Source organism: Epinephelus fuscoguttatus, linkage group LG5, assembly GCF_011397635.1.
Source record: "Epinephelus fuscoguttatus linkage group LG5, E.fuscoguttatus.final_Chr_v1".
Lineage (NCBI taxonomy): Eukaryota > Metazoa > Chordata > Actinopteri > Perciformes > Serranidae > Epinephelus > Epinephelus fuscoguttatus.
The window spans coordinates 13158260-13177238 of NC_064756.1; the positions used below are offsets into that span (position 1 = coordinate 13158260).

At 42.8% G+C, this 18979-nt stretch overlaps 1 protein-coding gene across 5 annotated transcripts in view; it reads left to right on the forward strand.

Annotated features, from left to right (window-relative positions):
* kcnab1a (potassium voltage-gated channel subfamily A regulatory beta subunit 1a) overlaps nt 1–18979 on the forward strand; it is a 164237-nt gene that overhangs the window by 42670 nt on the left and 102588 nt on the right. The window contains exon 1 of one of the 5 annotated variants that reach the window (XM_049576215.1): nt 10785–12074. The exons of the other annotated variants lie outside the window; for them this stretch is intronic. Within the exon in view, the coding sequence (XP_049432172.1) occupies nt 11866–12074 (209 nt within the window). The 5' untranslated portion in view covers nt 10785–11865. Of the gene's footprint in view, nt 1–10784; nt 12075–18979 lie in introns of those variants that run through there. 5 annotated transcript variants of the gene reach the window in all.

The window sequence follows — 18979 nt, forward strand, 5'->3', positions numbered from 1 at the left end:
ATTTTCCACTTTCCACTCCATAAAAATATCAGATTTCCTTTGATATTGTCTTGTTGACCTTGACCATATGACCAACTTCCCTAAACTAGTCTTTGTGATTAAAATTTTAAAGTGCCGGTCTTGTTTTATGAACATTCAGAAAGGCTTTAGGTTCATATCCTGCCTTTTGTTAGTTGTTATGTGTGTATGTGGTTTCATGAGCATGCTTAGTCGCCCACACAATAATGCATGTATGTGTGTCAGTGTGTCTTGTGCACTCTGTATCCATTTGCTCAGCAATAAAATACATGGCTGTCTGCATTATGACCATCATGTGTGTCATAGAAATGGCATTCAACATCAGTGTTAGGTCAGGTAGCGCTGACCTAAGGATCAGTCACTGTACATTCACTGCTGATCAGTGTACATAAATTTAAAGAGAAACACACACACAATGTACCGGTTAAAAGTTTAGACACAGCTTCTCTTTCATTAGTTTTTCTTTAGTTTTATTATTTGTATCTAGAGTAATACTGAGGACATCAAAGCTGTTAAAATAACAATCATGGGATTATTTAGTAAGCAAAAAAGTGTAAACAATGCAAAATATGTTTTATTTTTGATGTAGCCACTGTTTGCTTTGATGACAGTCTTGAACATTTTTGGCTTTCTCTCAACCAGCCTCATGAGATAGTTGTCTGGGGTGGTTTTCCAACAGTCCTGAAGGAGTTTCCACACATGCTGAGCTCCTGTTGCCTGCTTTTCCTTCACTTTGCAGTCCAACACATCCAAACTGTCTCAGCTGGGTTAGGCTGGGTGATTGTGGAGGCCACGTCATCTGATACAGCATTCCATCACTCTCCTTTTTGGTCAAATAACCCTTACATCACCCAGAGGTGTGTTTTAGGTCACTGCTGAAACACAAGTGATGATCCCACTTAACACAGACCAGATGGGATGGCATGCCACTGTGGAGTGTTGCTGTAGCCATGCCGGTTAAGTGTGCCTTAAATTTTGAATGAACTGCCAACAAAGCACCATCACACCTCCTCCTCCTCCTCCATGCAACCATGCTTGCAGATACCATCCATTCACCTCCTCTGTTTTTCACAAAGACATGGCGGTTGACCCCAAAGAATCTCAGATTTGGGCTTGTAAGACCAAAGTACAGATTTCCACTGGTCTAATGTCCAACACTTGTATTTCTTGGCCCAAACAGTTCTCTGTTTTTTGTTGATCACCCTCAGTAGTGGTTTCTTTGCAGGCCTGATTCATGCAGTGTCCTCCAACAGTTGATGTTAAGATGTGTCTGCTACTTTGACTCTGTGAAGCATTTATTGGGTTCTAGTCTGAGGTGCCAGGCTGGTAATAGTTATGCTTTCTGTACGGAGGGTCACACCGACATGAGTTGAGCGGAGTCGTAACAAAGAAATGTTGGGATCTTTTATGCTTTGTGTTGGTTTCCTCTTGTTGCAAGCAGATATCCTCCCAAAATTGAGGTGGCAGTGAAAACTCATGTCTTCAGCACAGTTCTCCATTTTGTCCGCTCAACTGCATCTACATAGTTAGAAAATGCGGTATGTGCCGCACGGGACCCCCTGTGTGACATCACTTTGGCTCTGTAGACACTCAGGACCCTTGTTGATGAGTCAAGCTTTAATCCATCTTAACTGTAATGAATTTACCCGCTGCAGCAGAGGTAACTCTTGGTCTTCCTGTCCTTGGGGTGGTCCTCATGAGAGCCGGTTTCATCATAGCATGTAATGGATTTTGTGACTGTTCCTGAAGAGTTATTCAAAGTTCTTCAAATTTACCTGTTTCACTGACCTTCATGTTTTTAAGTAGTGATGGACTGTTGTTTCACCTTACTTAGTTGGGAGGTTGTATTGTTGTAGTAGTCAAATGGGGCTGTCTGCTGTTACCAGGCAAGATATATTGACAAGGAATACCTGTTGATTGGAAGGATTTCAGGTGACTACCTCATCAGGCTTATTGAGAGAATGCCAATAATGTGCAAAGCTGTCATCAAGGCAAATGGTGGCTACTTAATCTAAACTCCTAAATGTATATTATGCTTTTTTCTACAACATAATGTTATTTCAGAGTTTTGATGTCTTTAGTATTGATATCAGATGTAGAAAATAGTCAAATTAAAAGCAAACTATTATGTGAGAAAGTGTGTCCAAACTTTTGACTGGTACAAACACATATACACATATTGTGTATATACACTCACACATAGCGTGGGGCTTTCAGTATGGAGTGTGTAGGCTTTTGCTGACAAAGCTTATGACCCAGCATGAAGTAGAGCGCACACACATACACACACAGGTGCAAAACTAGGACACAGTCGCTGCCTCATGCTCAGAGTTATGAGTGTGTCATCACTTGCTCCTTGCGGGGCAGCTGCTGGCAAAACAAAAACAGAAAACGGTAGATGATAATCAGAAAAATGGTGAAAGGGGCTTAAAATATGCAACCTGAATAATAGATCCTAGAAAGGGGGTCACATCATTAACCAACAAGAGTTTATTTTTAGACACAACCAGCAGCTAGTGTAAGTCACTGTGATGGTTGGTCAGTTGGTCGATTCTAAAAATTTCACACAGATATACTGTGCACGTGTTGTTGCAACACACTGGGGGCCACAGCTGCAGAGAGTCTCATCAGGCTGACTGCTGCATCAGTTTGAGTTTAATTCGGCTGGAAGAGCAGAGCCACAAATCCCAGGTTATGTAGTTGTGGTTTATTATGAATTGTATGTTGTCTCCTTACCTCTGAGGTGCACACACACACACACAGACATCATTAATCTTTAAATCAGTCCCTTGGTGTTGCAGCAGAGACTTCAGTGACCAAAACAGCAGTCACCTTTAAATGCTGAGTAATGATCTGTTATAACCTCCTCTATTATTGGGAGGAGTGCAGAACTTATTTTCATCCATTTAATAGACTACTGCAGAGTCCGTTTTAAACCTGCCTGTTCAGAACAGGCCAACTGCTTGGCCTCTAGTATTGCTGCCTGCAGCTTTCTTGAGAACAGCTCATCCAAACTACTTCACACTCAACACTGTGCCTCTTTGGGTCCTGAGCGAGAGTACACCCGTGATTTGGGTGCAAAAAGTCTTATAAACATTTTATGGCCTCAGAGAAGTCAAAGCTAGGGGAAAAGGGTATATTCCTAAGGATACATCACTGATGCGGGGACAGGGTGGTGCAGTGGTTAGCATTGTCGCCTCACAGCAAGGGGGGTTCCTGGCTCAAACCCTGGGTGGGTTGTGCGGAGTTTGCATGTTCTCCCCATGTCAGCGTGGTTTCCTGTGGGTGCTCCGGCTTCCTCCCACAGTCCAAAGACATGCAGGTTAATTGGTGACTCTAAATTGTCTGTAGGTGTGAATGTGAGCGTGTATGGTTGTCTGTCTCTATGTGTCAGCCCTGTGGTAGTATGGCGACACTGTCCAGGGTGTACCCTGCCTCTCGCCCAATGTCAGCTGGGATAGGCTCCAGCGCCCCTGCGACCCCTAACATGATAAATGGTTACGGAAAATGAATGAATGACTTTGCTGATGCTTAAAATGCTTGAGCTGGCTATAGTATCTCCAGTCTCTCTTTCTTCATCTGTTCTTGAATGTACTGTAGTTAGTGACAGAGAGTGAGCTGTACCCAGCATGATGCTTGGTGGTGTTACGGTTAATAGGGACCCCCTCTCAACACACTACACAATGTGTACTTCCACAGTAGTAACACACAACTAATAAATATGTCCTAAAGATCTCAAGAGCTCAAACTTGACACTGCACTTCTTAAGTCCTGAGCAGTACACCCGCCAAATGTGAAGCTGATCGGACTTAAAGAATATAATCTGTTTTTATGTGTAACTATAAAATACTACTACTTAATTGCAGCTAAACTGTAATTTCACAAATAGAGAAGGAAATCCCCAACATCAAAGGAGACAGAAACACAGCAGCCAGATTTAATGGTCATTGGCCCACTCAAGAGAAATTAAACAAAACACCAAGTTTGAGGGTTTATGTGTAATATTTATAATAAATGTTAAATTGCTTGACATTATACTTCAGGTGATAAAACTACTGCAGTCAGAGAAGTCTTTTTCACTTGCTGTAGAGCCTCAGGAAAATGGCCCGTACTGTACATGCTGATTGACACCTCGCAACATCTGAGAAGATGCAGTAGCTGCTGCAGAATACAAGCAAGCTAAAAGACTGACAGTACACAACACTCACCAGTGATTAAAAGACTGCAGAGCTGCTGTCACTGACATTAAGATTCTTCCCAACAAATACAGTTTACCAGCAGCTCTCTGCCCTTGCCTTTTCTTCTCTTCGCTGTGCTGCAGAATAGCTGCAAAACTTCCAATGAGACATGGATGCTTGTATTGATTGCTGCTAAATTGTTGCTTCATTTATTGGGCAACAGAGCATACACGTGTGGTGTTTAAGATAACTTGATAGTACTTGCGGCAGTATGGTTCCATACGCATTTTTCACATGCTGTGTTAGGATATTGATCCTAAGCTCTTACATACTGCATCTGTCATATGTGCATCAGTTATAATTGTGTGCTTATGTGACATGCTGTTCAAACCAGGGGTGAAAATCCCATTTCATAGTTGGGGGACAATAAACAGTAAAATTTTAGAGAATAATTCCAGGGGGGGACAAGGAAAAAAAGTTGTGGCCTGTCTTTTATACAGCATCTTTTACCGCAATTTGACGCTTTAATCTTCTCTCTACCTCTCCAACAGGCAGAGTGAATGTCTATACTAACTAAACTAAAACTAAACATTTCCTGCAATTAAACTGGTAAAGTGGTTTATAACCAGTGTGCTAATGACTGCTCCTCGTCTGCACGTCTTTGATGTTTGTGTCACTGACAGGAGAAGAGCCTACAGACAGGTACCCATACGAGCCGCTCCGCCACAACTGTGCATAATAGTCGCGCATAATGACCGCTCCTTGTCAGTTAGACTGCACGTCTTTCATGTTTGTCTCACTGACAGGTGGAGAGCCCACAGACAGGTAGCCATTAGCTACGAGCCGCTCCGCCACTGACTGCTCTTGTCCTGTCCTCTCCCTCTTCTTTCTCTCCTGTCCTCTCTGACTATCACTAAACTCTGAGCTTAATCATTAGCTTTTAGCTTAGCAGCACTCGTAATTGAGTAGGCTTTTGAACAATGCAGGAGAAATGTTGCAGACAGTTTATATTATCAGCCTGGGCCTGGGCTTGTAACAGTAAATGGGATGTGTTGTAACTTGTGTAAGTTAAACTGTGTTTGTGTGAGTGAACATCTTACCCTGCGATGCGCGATGTGGACAGCGGCTCCAGCCACACGCTGCTACTGCTGCCAAGCAGCCCCGCCCGTTGGTAAGAGTGTGGGATATACCACTACTAGGAATGGGAGGGGGGGACTAAATCTTTTAAGATTTAAATAGCACATTATTGCATGATTATAATGAGCACCGCTTACATTGTGCTTTTAATAAATACTACTGCATTGTTCAAAAATTATAAATTGTATCTCAAATGATTCTAGGGGGGGACAGCTTTACTGAAGGGAGAGTCATGTCCCCCCTGTCCCCTCCGGGATTTCCGCCCCTGGTTCAAACACAGGACAGGAGAACTATTAGTGTGCTATAGGATAACTATAAGTATTGGAATATACTGTAGGAGAAAAGCTGTGGAATGATGCCAAACTCCTGACATCTGAACAAATGGTTTGACTCAAACTTGACTCACAGGAAACAAGACAGAGTTTACAGCTCAGCAGGCAGCTCTGCGATCAGGCACAGCGGTGCATTGTGCATAATTCTTAGATCCAACATCAACATTTGCTACTAGGCACCAGATGCAAAGTTGAGATGAGGCTGACATTAGTTTTGTAGTCATTAACCAAATGATCAGAAAAACAAGTCAGGGGATCACCAAAGTTTTACAATTAATTCTGAGGTGAACATGAATGTGTGGACCAATTTAATGCTGTCAGGGGTATGGTCAGAACCCAACTGCAGACCACAAGCAAACAGTTCAGTAACGTGCAGCGGTACCATTAGGAGCTGACTGTAGATCGGTCGGAACCGGTGAGGAGTTGAGGGACCAGTGGTGATTATGAGCACAGGGCAGAATGTGCAGACATGCGATGGGGTAATCCACAGCACAGGAATACACAGGCAGCAGAACAGGTAAACTCACAATATAGAGCTGACTGGCAGTGCCTCCACTCAGCCACAGGGAACAGGCGAACAGAAACCAGGAACGTGAAAGCAGAGATCTTGGTTAGGGACAGATGGCTGAGTGGTTTACCGGGGAGCAGGCGAAGCAGGAGAGTAGGAGACAGGCAAGGTTGGCAATGAGAAAGCAGTCTGGGAACACTCCCTGGAATGTCTTGCATTGAATGACAAAGAACAACTTGGCAAGAGAGTCTGTGAAGCGAGAGTCTTAATACTGGTTGGAGGTAATGATCCACAGGTGAGGGGCATTAGCTTGATGAGAAGGGTGTGGTGGACTGGCAGGAGTGGGTAATGTATGGACAGGTGATAGGCTGGCAGGTGGGTGTGGTGGAGAGGCAGGGTTAATGGAAATTTACTGGAACAACTGAGAGAGTGGTATGTATGGCAGGTAAAAAGTGCCCACTTGACACATGCTAGTCAATCCAGTAGTTGTTGAGATATTTTGCTTAAAACCACAAATGTCAATATCATGGTGGTGCTATAGATAACCAAAGTCAGTAGGATTAATCTTCTTTGTGACAGTTGTTCCAGCAGTTATATTTCAGTCTGTACCAAAGTGGTGGACTGACCGACCAACCAACACTGCCATATCTTGAGCCATATCGTTAGCGTGGTTGAATAAAGAGACGAAAATTGTAGCCATGAAAGGACGTCAGCATGTCTTGTTTATTTCTGGTGTTTCTCCCACTCAGTTCAGTGACCCTCACTTTGCTTCATTAACTATCGGGTTACAGCTGCACACAAATTTCCTCCAGCAACTTTGGTATTTTGACAGTGATGGATGGAGACTGATGGGTTGCACTCACTCCAGGACAATAACACACTTTGCAACCACAGCCCCCTTTTCACTCAGCACTTTTCTGCTCCTCATTAGAGGAAAGAGGATTTAAACCAGCTCCAATTCCATATGGTCGGGAATCTGCTGCTCCCCTGAGGTGAGGGATGCAATCGATCTGGAATGAGCTGCTGAGGAACGGTTTTTCTATTAGGTGTGAAATTGATCAGAGGCTGTGTCTGTCTTATCAATGAGGTGGGGAAGATTGGACAGGAGGGGTTGAGATGATATCATTGAGTTCATTTTTAAAGGACTGAAATCGGATTTAAAGAAAACATGCTGTGCGACTTTCTCCACTGTTTGCACAGAGAAGAAAATACACAACACATGCACTATAAACAGATATACATTCTTGTTATTCAGAGGCAAGTGTTACTACAGTGTTTACAAATGTATTGTGTGTAAAGATGGAGTGCTAGAGAGCTGGTGAGAAGGCTGATTGTAGGAATGAACAATGGGCTTCTGCGCTGTTGAAATCAAATCAATGAAATACAGCAGTTTAAACAATAGACTGTATTCAGTTTAGTCACAGTCAGATATAATAAATAACCTCAACAGGCAGTTTTGGCCGTGGTTTCCATAATCCGCTTTACCCCAAAGGACTCTTATTGAGCGATTTCAAAGACAAGGTCAGTTGAGCAGGAGGAGCTCCATAAATGGGGTTAGTAGCATGAATAGATTTATCATGTCAGTTCTATAGACTGCATAAACCTGTAACTTTGGCCTCCAACAATTATTTTCTCGCTATTGATGACACCCATTGCAGCTACAGTAGTATCTGCATGGATGAGTCAAGCTCAGGCATTATATGTCTAAAGCACTTACAATAAATTTGAGACAGTTGTTGTGCTGGGCTGGGCGTGAGCATCCACACTGATGAATGATAACGTTCTGTAACAAGTGGCACCAAGCACGTGCTGTCAGCTCCAATGTGTTGGCAGCTTAGGAAAATGGATATTGATGAGCTGTTGGTGCTGTGCGTTATGTAGAGAAACAAAAGGAAAGTCATAGGTTCGCCACATTTCAGTCAAGGACCTAGGCTCATGAAGTTAGTGTTAGAGACATTATGTTTTTGAGCTGTTCTTTGGTCTGTCCCTTTCTTGTGATTGCGATAGCTCTAGAACACCGTGAGGTAATTGCTGTAAATTTGGCACAAACCTTCACTTGGTCTCAAGAACGACCCCCCCCCTTGTCCACTACCCCTTAGCCCTTGGCCCTACCCCTAGCCCTTGCCCACCAAAATGAAGCAACGAGGGGTAGGGGTTGAAATATTTCCCTAGGAATTGGGACACCACTCACTACGTCACCGCATCGGTTACATTCACGCATACGTAACTATTTTAAACAGAAAGCTGCGAGCTATCTACATTTCCAACCAGCATCTCATTCATCCTACCAATCGTGTTTGCCACATTCATCATGCTTTGTTTGATAAACGACAGACGACAGGGGACTTCTGCTAGCTAGCTAACCAGCTAACATTACAAGGCAGCTTAGTTATACTAGCTGGCGTGTTATCGTAATGTGAAAAGTCCGACAATTTTGCAAAACAGGACAGATGACAGACACATTGTGCGAGCTAGCTAGCTAGCTAGCTAACAAGCAACCTGACAATGATAACGTTAGCAATGTATGAACTTCCCCGTCTCTTGCTCTTCTTATTCTAGTGAAATTTGGCACAAATGAAGTAATTACATTTTGGTGGTCAAAGATGAAGGTCACTGTTAGCTTGTGTCTGTCTCATTTTTGTGAATGCAATATTTCAAGAATGCATTGAGGGAATATCTTCACATTTGGCACAATTGTCCACTTGGACTTAGTGATGAAATCGTTAGTTTTTGGTGGTCAAAGGTCAAGGTCTCTGTGACCATGGCTCCGTCATATTGTCATGACTGAAGAATCTCAAAAGGGCCTTGAGGGAATTTCCTCAAGTTTGGCACAAACCTCCACTTTGATTCAATGATTAACTGATTAGATTTTGATGGTTAAATGTAGAGGTCACTGTGACCTTTCAAAACATGTTTTCAACCATAACTCGACAATTCATATTCTAATTATGACAAAATTTCACACAAATATTTAATAGGATAAAATGATGAAGTGATGATACAGTATTTAAATTCATCTTTATTTAAACCATAAATGCTATGAGAATTCATCCTACGGGCATCATCTGAGACTCGACTGAAGCAGAGGGCCAACCAGCTGCTGATGGTGTGGCTTAAACATGTTGAAATAAAGTATCATGAAAAGTATTGCTATTGGACCGAAGGTATCGTATCGCCACTTTCAAACAATACCCAGAACTGTTGGGCACAGATGTTCCTCTGTGTGTCCAGAAAACTAACCTAACGTGCAGTGCGTGTGGCTCACATTGTGTGTGGGCTGTGTGAAGTGCCTAGAGAGATCATATATTTTTTTTTTCAATATGCTCCACAGTTAATTCCTTGTCCTTGGCTCTGCACCTCCCACCTCCAGTTTAGATGCTGAGTTAAAAAAAAAAAAAAAAAAAGAACCCGACTGATAACACGGGTGTTAGCATTACATTTCCGTGACATTCACAGCCCCATTCTCTTGCTTGTGGATTCTTGTTGGTACAGCTGTTTTTCATGTGTGTTAAAATTAGACGTGTATGTTGTTGTTACAGTGAAAGCATCATCACACAAACAAACCACACTAAAATACACACATTATAAATACAGTATTTACATTCTTTCTGCGTATTTGTCCAGATAATGATATGGTCAAAACCTTGCATACATAAGCACCACATGTACTTACCCACACACACACACACACACACACACACACGCTCAAAGACAGACCCTGCAGCAAAATGCTCCATTTACCTCCATTTGACACCCCTTATAGAATCACTGTAAAGGACACAACATAAACACCTTGTAAACACACACACACACACACACACACACACACACACACACACACACACACACACACACGCTCAGTCATTCATATGCAGGCAGACACTTGGATGTGCTGTAATCAAACACAAACACAGATGCATTAGTTCTCTCTCTTCTCTGCATTGTTACGCCTCAGCCTGCTGTTTTACTTGTTTTCTTTCTCTTGATTCCAATCTCTCCACACCTCCCCCATCTCGTCCATCCATCCTCCTCTTGATCCCTTTGATTTGTAGCTGCCTGTGGGGGTTGTATGTACAGTGTGTGAGGGGATTTGGGGAAAAATGATTACTTAATGTCAGCAAATATGTTTCTGACTTGCTCACACTGTAGCTTTTGCATAATGTATGTATGTATGTATGTATGTGTGCACAAAATATGACTGCTCTTAATCCAATTCACCAGTTACAGTGTAGATGTTGTCTTTCAACATAAAGTGAATTTTAAAGCAAAGAGCTAGCAGCAGGATTTTATCAGCTGAGGGACAACAGAGGCAATAGATATGTTACTTGTGTGCTGGTCCAGAAAAAAAGTGAAAAAGAGGGAAAGAAAAAAGAAGGGAATCCCACAGAGAGAATGGTGTGCAAAGTGCAGAGGGAATAAAGGGTGTCATGGAAATTATTGGGAAGGAAGAAAGGAGGAAAGCTTCAAAGGTGGGTGACAGGTGAGAAAAGAGAATGAGAGGGTGAGTGAGACAGGTAGAGTGGGAGCTAAAGAGAGACAGAGAGTGGGAGTGAGAGAGAGAGAGCGTGTTGTGCTACATGCCTCTCAGTTCCCTGAAGGTGTGCTGTCAGAGAAGTAGCTGCCCTGCTGAGAAAAACACAAACAACAGGAAGAGGGAAAAAGAGTGGAGCCTCCAAAAATCGGATAGAGAGCAAATATCAGAGAGTGAAGGGAGACGCAGAAGGGGAGAGGAGTGAAAGAGGGGGAAACTGGGGCACAAGCACATTAGTGACACGCATCAACATCGGCAGGCGGGAGCAAGGGAGCGCTGAGGAGAGCGAAGAAGAGGGAGGAGATGAAGAGCAAGGAGAGGAGGAGGAGAACTGACAAGACGGGGGAAAAGTGCTGATGGCAGAAGTGTGATGGTGCACCCTATCAGGACCTGAGAGTGACTCCCCCCCCTGTTTCCTTCTTCCTCTCCTGCCCTGTCTCCTTATCCCTTCTCTGACCCTGTCCCCTCCTCCTTCATTCTCCTCTCCTCTCCTCTCTCTCTCTCTCTCTCTCTCTCACACACACACACTCTCACTGTCTCTCCCTCTCTTCCCACAGTCAGACTCGGGAGAGCGGAGCGCCTGGGTCGCATCTCTGTCTCTCTCTTTCATTTCTCTGCCATCCCTCTGCACTCTCCCCAGCTCCACTGTTTGTCATTCTGCAGCTGAAACCCTGTAAGAAAATTCCCAGAGCTCGGCATCAGAGGAAGGACACGGGAGCAGGAGAGACCGCGGCGGGGGAATAATTTGGGGATCCCTCAAAGAACTGAGGAGTCTTTTGTTCTTTTCATGCTTTTGATGATTGACCTGTTCTGCTGCCTGTCGTCTACAAGGAAAGACTTTAAATGGAAGACTTGATGTGAGAGTAGAAAACAGAGCAAAAGCTTCTGCAGCATTATTTTGCCTCACAGAACAAAGTGATGCAAATGGAGACACAGCGTTTGGAAGTGAGCACCTGAAGACTTAATCTCCAAGAAAAGAACTGCAAAAGAAAGACAGGAGAAGCTGAACACAGACTTTGAATAAAAGAGGACGAGAATCAAGAAAAAAAGAACGCTCTTTGAGACTTCAGGCTTCCCTGCCGGTCTCTGTCTCCTCTCCTTCTGTCCCATCTGTACCTTCCTCTGCGTCTCGGGCTCTGCTCCCGCCACTGAAGCTCAGCCATGCAGGTGTCCATCGCCTGCACGGACCACAACCTGAAGAGGGGGAATGGGGACCACAGCAAGCAGAGCGCCACCAGCCCCAATGTGGTCAACCAAGCCCGGGCCAAGTTCCGCACCGTGGCCATCATCGCACGCAGCTTCGGCTCCTTCACGCCACGCCACATTTCACTCAAGGAGTCCACGGGGAAACACACAGGCATGAAGTACAGGTGTGTGTCAGAGTCAGGAGTGTGTATAATGTGCAGGGTTTAAAGTTTTTTCTTCCACATGTTTGTGTGGGCTGCCATGCTGCTCATGTTTCTGTCTATATTTCTTTTCTCGTTTGCTCCATCTGAGCTGCTACATCTTCATTATTCTTTCATTATGCTGCTCAATATTTCATAAGAATTGAGTTGTCCACACACTTGTGATTTTGAGTGTGACTTAATTCCTTTTGTGTTACATCTTTCAGAGTTAAGTTGAAAAGATAATAAGAAAAAATGCTATGCAAAGTCTTGCAAAGAAGTACACCCTACCTTGAAAGACACTCATGTTGCAGCACTATTCAGCAACTTTTGGTCGAACTGTTTCATAACATATCAGTACCACAGAAACATCTGTAGTAGTATCATAACACGGGTTTTAACTACATAACCGACCCCTCCTCATGTGGAACCCAGAGAAATTTATGTAGTGCTTCAAAGAGTCTTGTTATGTGAATGAGAAAATGGCTTGATAACCCACTGCCTCACTAAAAGCCACAGAACTCCCCTTTCCAGCCTTACAGTGCTCTCTCATGTGCCTTTTGTGCCTCATTGTGGCATTCATAAAGCCACTCTTGCCAGCACCATCTGAAGCACCTTCTGCCAAGCCTGCAGTATGTTTTCAGTGAGCTTGCGCTACACATTTCAAATTTGATCCTCAGTCTCCAGACTCATCAGCAAGTCATACAGAAGCAGCTCATTCACTTCGGATGTCATGAGCAAACCTGACAGGATTTATGAATAAATGCTGTCTGCTACCTGCAGAGAGTTTACTGACAGTTTCTTTCTGTTCTGTCTATCACTACGGCCCCTCTTTCCTTTTTTCTTTCTCCCCACACTTCATCAATACTTTCTCACACAAATCTTAAACCTCCCTCCTTCATTTTCTGTTATGCTCACAAAAAATTCTAATGCTTTCCAACGCCATGAATGGAAGAGAACTCTTGTGCTTGTGCTTCGCTCCCACACACCAAAACACTTTTTTTTCTAGCTCGTTCTCTTCCCTCTGCCTCTCTCTGTGGTTTGGTGAGACAGCTCTGCAGTGTGGGCAGAGTGTCTGAGTCGGATTTGACCTCAGCAGCGCTGTTGCCCAGCTGACTTGTGTCTTTGACTCTCATGGCCTCAGGCTGTGAATCTTACGTAAAATATGGTGCCATTACTTTCTTTTCAAGCTCCGCAGATCGCCGGGGAATCAGATCGGTGTGTGTGCGTGTGTCAGAGTGTTTTTGAAAACATACTTGTTGTGTGCAGGCTGAAAATAGCGCTGAGCATCAATACAGGGGATTTAGAGACATCAGACCTGAACCTGACAATAGTTTCACATCTGTGGGAAAATTTTAGGGTTGTTTGAAGACTTACATTTGTAGCAGTTGATGCCAAATGAAAGTTCTGCAGACCCCCTGATAAAATGAGGGTGCGTGTCACGCTCTGCATATGTATTGCAGGGACATCAATTTTTCATCCACAGTGATAAGACTTTTTCTCTTATTTGAGGGGATGATGTTCACCCATTTTGATTTTTAATGTGGCTAAAAGACCAGAAACAAATCTGAGATAATGCTTAGTGTGAGCGACTCTCTCTTTAACAAAAGCTGTGGTAGATATGAACGTCTCAGAGCCATGATTAAGTCTTATTGATCTGGATTTCTTTGTTTCATTAATTGTGTTTGTTACAGTATTGGCTTCTCACAGTGCATACAGCTTCTCAACTTATTCTACTGCTGCAGGTGTTAATGTATCATGCTATAAATGGAAATGTAAGTGTTCCTCGCTACTGAACAGGACACAGTGAAAGACGCTGTATATCAAGAGAGGGAAGCATGTCATATGTCTTCTACCATGATTCAAACATGTGCCTGAGCTGTATGGTTGTTTTTCTTTTAAATGTTTTATATTCGTTTTATCATGTATTGCAATTTTAATCTTGACGACCTGGCTAGGACTGTCATAACACTGTTCAGGACATCTTGGTCTCAGTTTTGAGACTGGTCTTGCGTTACATAATGTCCAGACTCTGGGGTAGTCTAGACAATATGTAATGTAAGTGGGCTGTGATGTGGCTTGACCAGTAATGAGAGCTGGGAGACAGGTGAGCAGCGTACACGCCATGGCTCACTGCCATGCCACTCTGCGTTAGAAACAATAGCCCAGAATGGTCGGGGCAGTGAGTAAACATGCCTGGACCAAAAGTGAAATTTACAGAGCTACACCAGGCAGGTAACTCTGAGCTGAAAGCATATTTTTCTGCCAGCAACAAATGGATTCAGTTCTCTAGAGCTAGAGGAATCCAAAAAGGTCGTCTTTGAGGTCTGTCTTTAAACTTCAGTGTTGTTTTTGAGGTCTTTAAACTTCAGTGTTGTTTTTCTCATAATGGACCGCAGAGAGATGGTTATAGCATAGAGGCATGCCTGAAATGTTTAAAATAAATGTGTAGCAGGCACTGGATTAGCATCTTTACACCTTGATGATCCTCTGCCAATACTGTTTAACCATATTGATGTGTCAGCACTGCTGGGAAGAATTGATCAGGCTTCATGAAGTGAAACTTACTAAGGTTTGTAAAGATGAATGCCTCGTGCCTGAGATGACTGACAGCCGTGTTTCTGTAACTGAGAAATCTCCTGACACCTCCTGGTGGGGTGTGATTGTTCGTTGTATTGATGTGTCTGCTTTAAAAACAGACATGAAGGCAACGGTTCTGACACTACTACTACAGCCACTTCAAACACTTCCCAGTCACACGCTATTTTGTGAAAGTTATACATAATAGCTAAGGAGAGGAAGAAAAATGTCCTGGAAAAGCAAGTAGTATTTGGTGAAGACTGAGATGGTGAGTGGTTTTGCCACTACGTTTTCCTCTGAGCTTGGTACCAACAGACTGTCTTTGCATCTGAAGAGGCTCTTGGGTCTAGAAGTAACATGCCAGAAGCCTGAAAAAGATTTGGCTCGTGTCATGTCACAGCTGAGTGTAATCTCTAAAAACAGATATCTGCATATGCATGCAGAATCTGTAGGCATCGGTACAGAATATTGGTTTAGGAGGAGTTCTGTTTTCTGCTTTTAGTCTGAACAGTATTGACCAATCACAATTTAGCATGCTTTGGTTTCTTGCAGGCGAACAGTCAGTGTGGAGAGCAAAAGAGTCAAACGCATTGGCAGAAATGCAAATTCAGAGCCCAACGGCCGTTGACAATAGTTGAGGTTTTTATTAGCTTCTGTCTATATTTCTTTTCTAGTTTATCTTTATTCATATGCAGGCATGTGTTTATATAGATTAGCCAAAAATGTTGTCTTGCAAATCGAGCCGTAAACAATGACCAGTGCACCAAAGAGGAATTCTTGGCTTGGCTATATGCTTGTTACACAGGATCTTCTGAAATCTTGGCCGTTGAGAGGCTTTATCGTTGACAGCCAACAGAAAATGGATTCCCCGGTTGAGCTTAGTGTAATGATGTTGCCAAAGGATATGTTTGCTAACGTAGGGCTGTAGGAACGTTCGCCACTACTATCAGAGACATTGGGACTAAGGACTCAATAACAAAACTCTGAACACAGTGGTTAGAGGGAAAAGTCTTTATTTACAAGCAGGGTTTGGCAAAAGTATCCAAAGATACTCAGCAAAGGTCTGAGTCAAGAAACTGAAAAATAGTCTGATAAACACTGGGAAAACACAAAGACTTAAGGCTGAATGCTTCTGGAGCAGAAAAGATGAACTGGCCGAGACAAAGGGGAGCGCACAGACTGCAACAGGGAGGAAGGTGATAACGGGGGAACGGAGACAGCAGTGCTGATGAAACACATCAGGGCAGGCAGACAAATACTAAGGTGGGGAAACACACAAAGGCAGGATGTAAAACAAAAAAAAGACACACAAGGTCAGTGTGACAAAATAAAACATGGCAAACTGAATAAATGCAACAAAGAAAGACCTCAAAACCCCAAATGTAGTAAAGAAATCATGACAATAGAACATGTGAAAACCAACACAGATTACTAATATAACAAAATATAAAGATAATAAGTGCTAAACAAAAAGTACGAAGGTCTCTGAATGCAGAGCAGGACTGTGACAACTACAAGCTGCATCAAGCCAAAGACCTCTCTTGTTGGTACTCCTACACCCCAGAAATACAAATACCAGACTAGATTTAATGTAATAAAATATAAATAAAAACAACATTTGTATTTTCTCAGTTCTCCTAAAGATGAGATCCTCTAAGGTTGGTCAAATGTCTTGATTGTCATTCTACAGATGATTTAATGGATGGTAGAGATGTGTCAACAATACTGTTACATGATCGTATGGAAGTCTCACATATGTTAAACAGGTGTTAACGTCCAGCTGTTTACTGCTCTGTGAATGCCATCATATACTGCTTATCTGTGTCTGGCAGTCACTTATGCTACGAGGGTGTTGTTGTGCAAGCCAGGTTTTTGTTGGGTTAGTCACATGTTCATGAGCACAAATGTATCCACATGTCAGGCAGCGATAAGGAACGTTGACAATATGGATTCAGTGCATTGCTGTTTAGATAATATATGTACAGTAAATATGTGCACAGACGTAGAGGACATGTTTAAAGCATGTGTTAATCCTAACAGAAGCTGCACACTGTAGTAACTAATAGTGATGCTACTCTTTAGTGTAATTCACTGTAGATTATCCATCTGTCTGTATGTATGAACATTTAGAGAGAATCTCAAAAAATTTAGCACAAACGTCCACTCTGACCCAACGATAAACTGTTTAGATTTTTATGGTCAAAGGTTAAGATAGATAAATATAAATCCTTTCCAAAATTTGTTGTTTGCCCTGCAACAATCGTCAGATAAATGAACAGATAACTGTAATAACATTGACAACAACACCACCAAAAAACATGATCATTGTGACCTTGTGTCCGTCTCATTCACATGAATGCAATGTCACAAAAACACTTTGAGGGAATTTCTTAAAATTTGGCACAAACATCCACTTGGACTCAGCGATGAACTGATTGGAATCTGGTGGTCAAAGGTCAAGGTAATTTTGACCTTGACCTGTCTCATTCTTGTGAATGGGATATTTCAAGAAAGCCTTGAGGGATTCCCCTCAAATTTGGCACAAACGTCCACTTGGACTCAGCGATAAACAGATTGGTATTTGGTAGGCAAAGGTCAAGGTCATTATGACCTTGCATCTGGCTCATTCTTGTGAACGCCATATCTCAAAAAGGCCTTGAGATAATTCCCTCAAATTTGGCACAAACGTCCACTTTGACTCAAGAATGAACTTATTAAAATTTGTTGGTTGAAGGTCAAGGTCACTGTGACTTCACAACATGTTTTTGGCCATAACCCAAGAATTCATGCATTATGATTAGGACTAAATTTCACACAGATGTTTAACAGGATAAAATGATGACCTTATATATCCAAAAGGTCAGAAGTCAACCTCACTGTGACATCTTTATGGTCTGCAACACTTTCTAGGCCGTTATTTAACATCATGAACAGAAGGGGAGACATGTGGTCGGATACTGAATTGGTGACACAAATTGAGGGTGCCCACCTTGAGACTGTTCTGATTGTATAGATCTTCTCTGCTGCCGGGGGGAAGATATGTGTGAAGCCTCCCTGTTTTACAGACATGGATGTAAAGTGTAGCTCGACTGGTTTGCAGAGATATAAAAGCACGAGGCAGCATTATAGCTGTTTAAATAAAACCTCACCTAAAGACACATATACATTCTTCTATCCACAGATTCCTCTTTAGGATTCCACGCCATGTGCCTGTGCGGTCTTCCTGTCAGTTTGTCATTAAAAGTTCAGTAGGCAGAGGATGGTGAAAATTGCTTTATGACAATAGATGAGGATGGGCTAGAGTTTCTGCTCACAGCTCTATAGGAACAATGAGCGAGAAGATAGAGAGAGGAAGATGGAAATGAAAAGAGACACAGAGAGATGACAAGAGATAATACCTGTGCGTGCGTGCTAATCACTCAGTGCTGCATTGTCTCCTGCTGACAGTAATTCTTTGGGAAGGACAGTATGGGACGAGATAGACAGTCTCTACCCCCTCCTCCACCTCTCTAGCTGTTTCTTTTTGTTTCAGGAAGTGAACTCGGGGTTGTGCTCACCATCTGCTCTGGCACTGCATTGTGGGTGAAAGCACGACAAGTGAGGATGTGTTTGTTTCTCAGTGTGTACCTGTGTAGGTGCATTTTATTTCATGTGCTTCTTGCAGCACATGGCAATCACCTCACACACACACATACACAGCTCACATGAGGGGGCAAGCTATTTAACTATTTATTCCAGTGTCAAATGTGTCAAACTGGCTGACACAAATCATAATGGAGGACTCTGAGGATTGTTGATTATACCTGATAAAATGAGAGCAAGAAAAATTATTGAGCACCTCTCTAACAGAACGATGGAGCTTGTTTTTCAGTCGGTACAACCTTTAGAAAGGTGAATAGTGGCAGAGTCTGTGGTGATTGTCCTTTAGATGCTCTCAGTGTCAACTTTGATGTTGCACTTAGGCATATACAGAATTTTTTAACCGCATCAACAGATTTTCACCACTTTTCTTATTGACTTATTGACTGGTGTAATATGTTGTTGCCCTGTGCGAGTTAGGCTGAGCAGAAATCATTTAAATTTGAATACGTTCTGACCACAGCAGAGGAGTAGAGTAGGAGCAGGCTCGATTTGTGCATGTGAGGAAGGGTGGGGTTGGTGGATGCATCGCTGTACATCTGAATACAGTGATCACATACTGGATTATGTCGGATTTATGTACCCACTTCTTTGCATTTCTGTCAGTGCAGCAGAGACAAAAGGTTCATTGGGTTATTTTCTGAGTCTGTTACCTAAACGCATCAAATCTC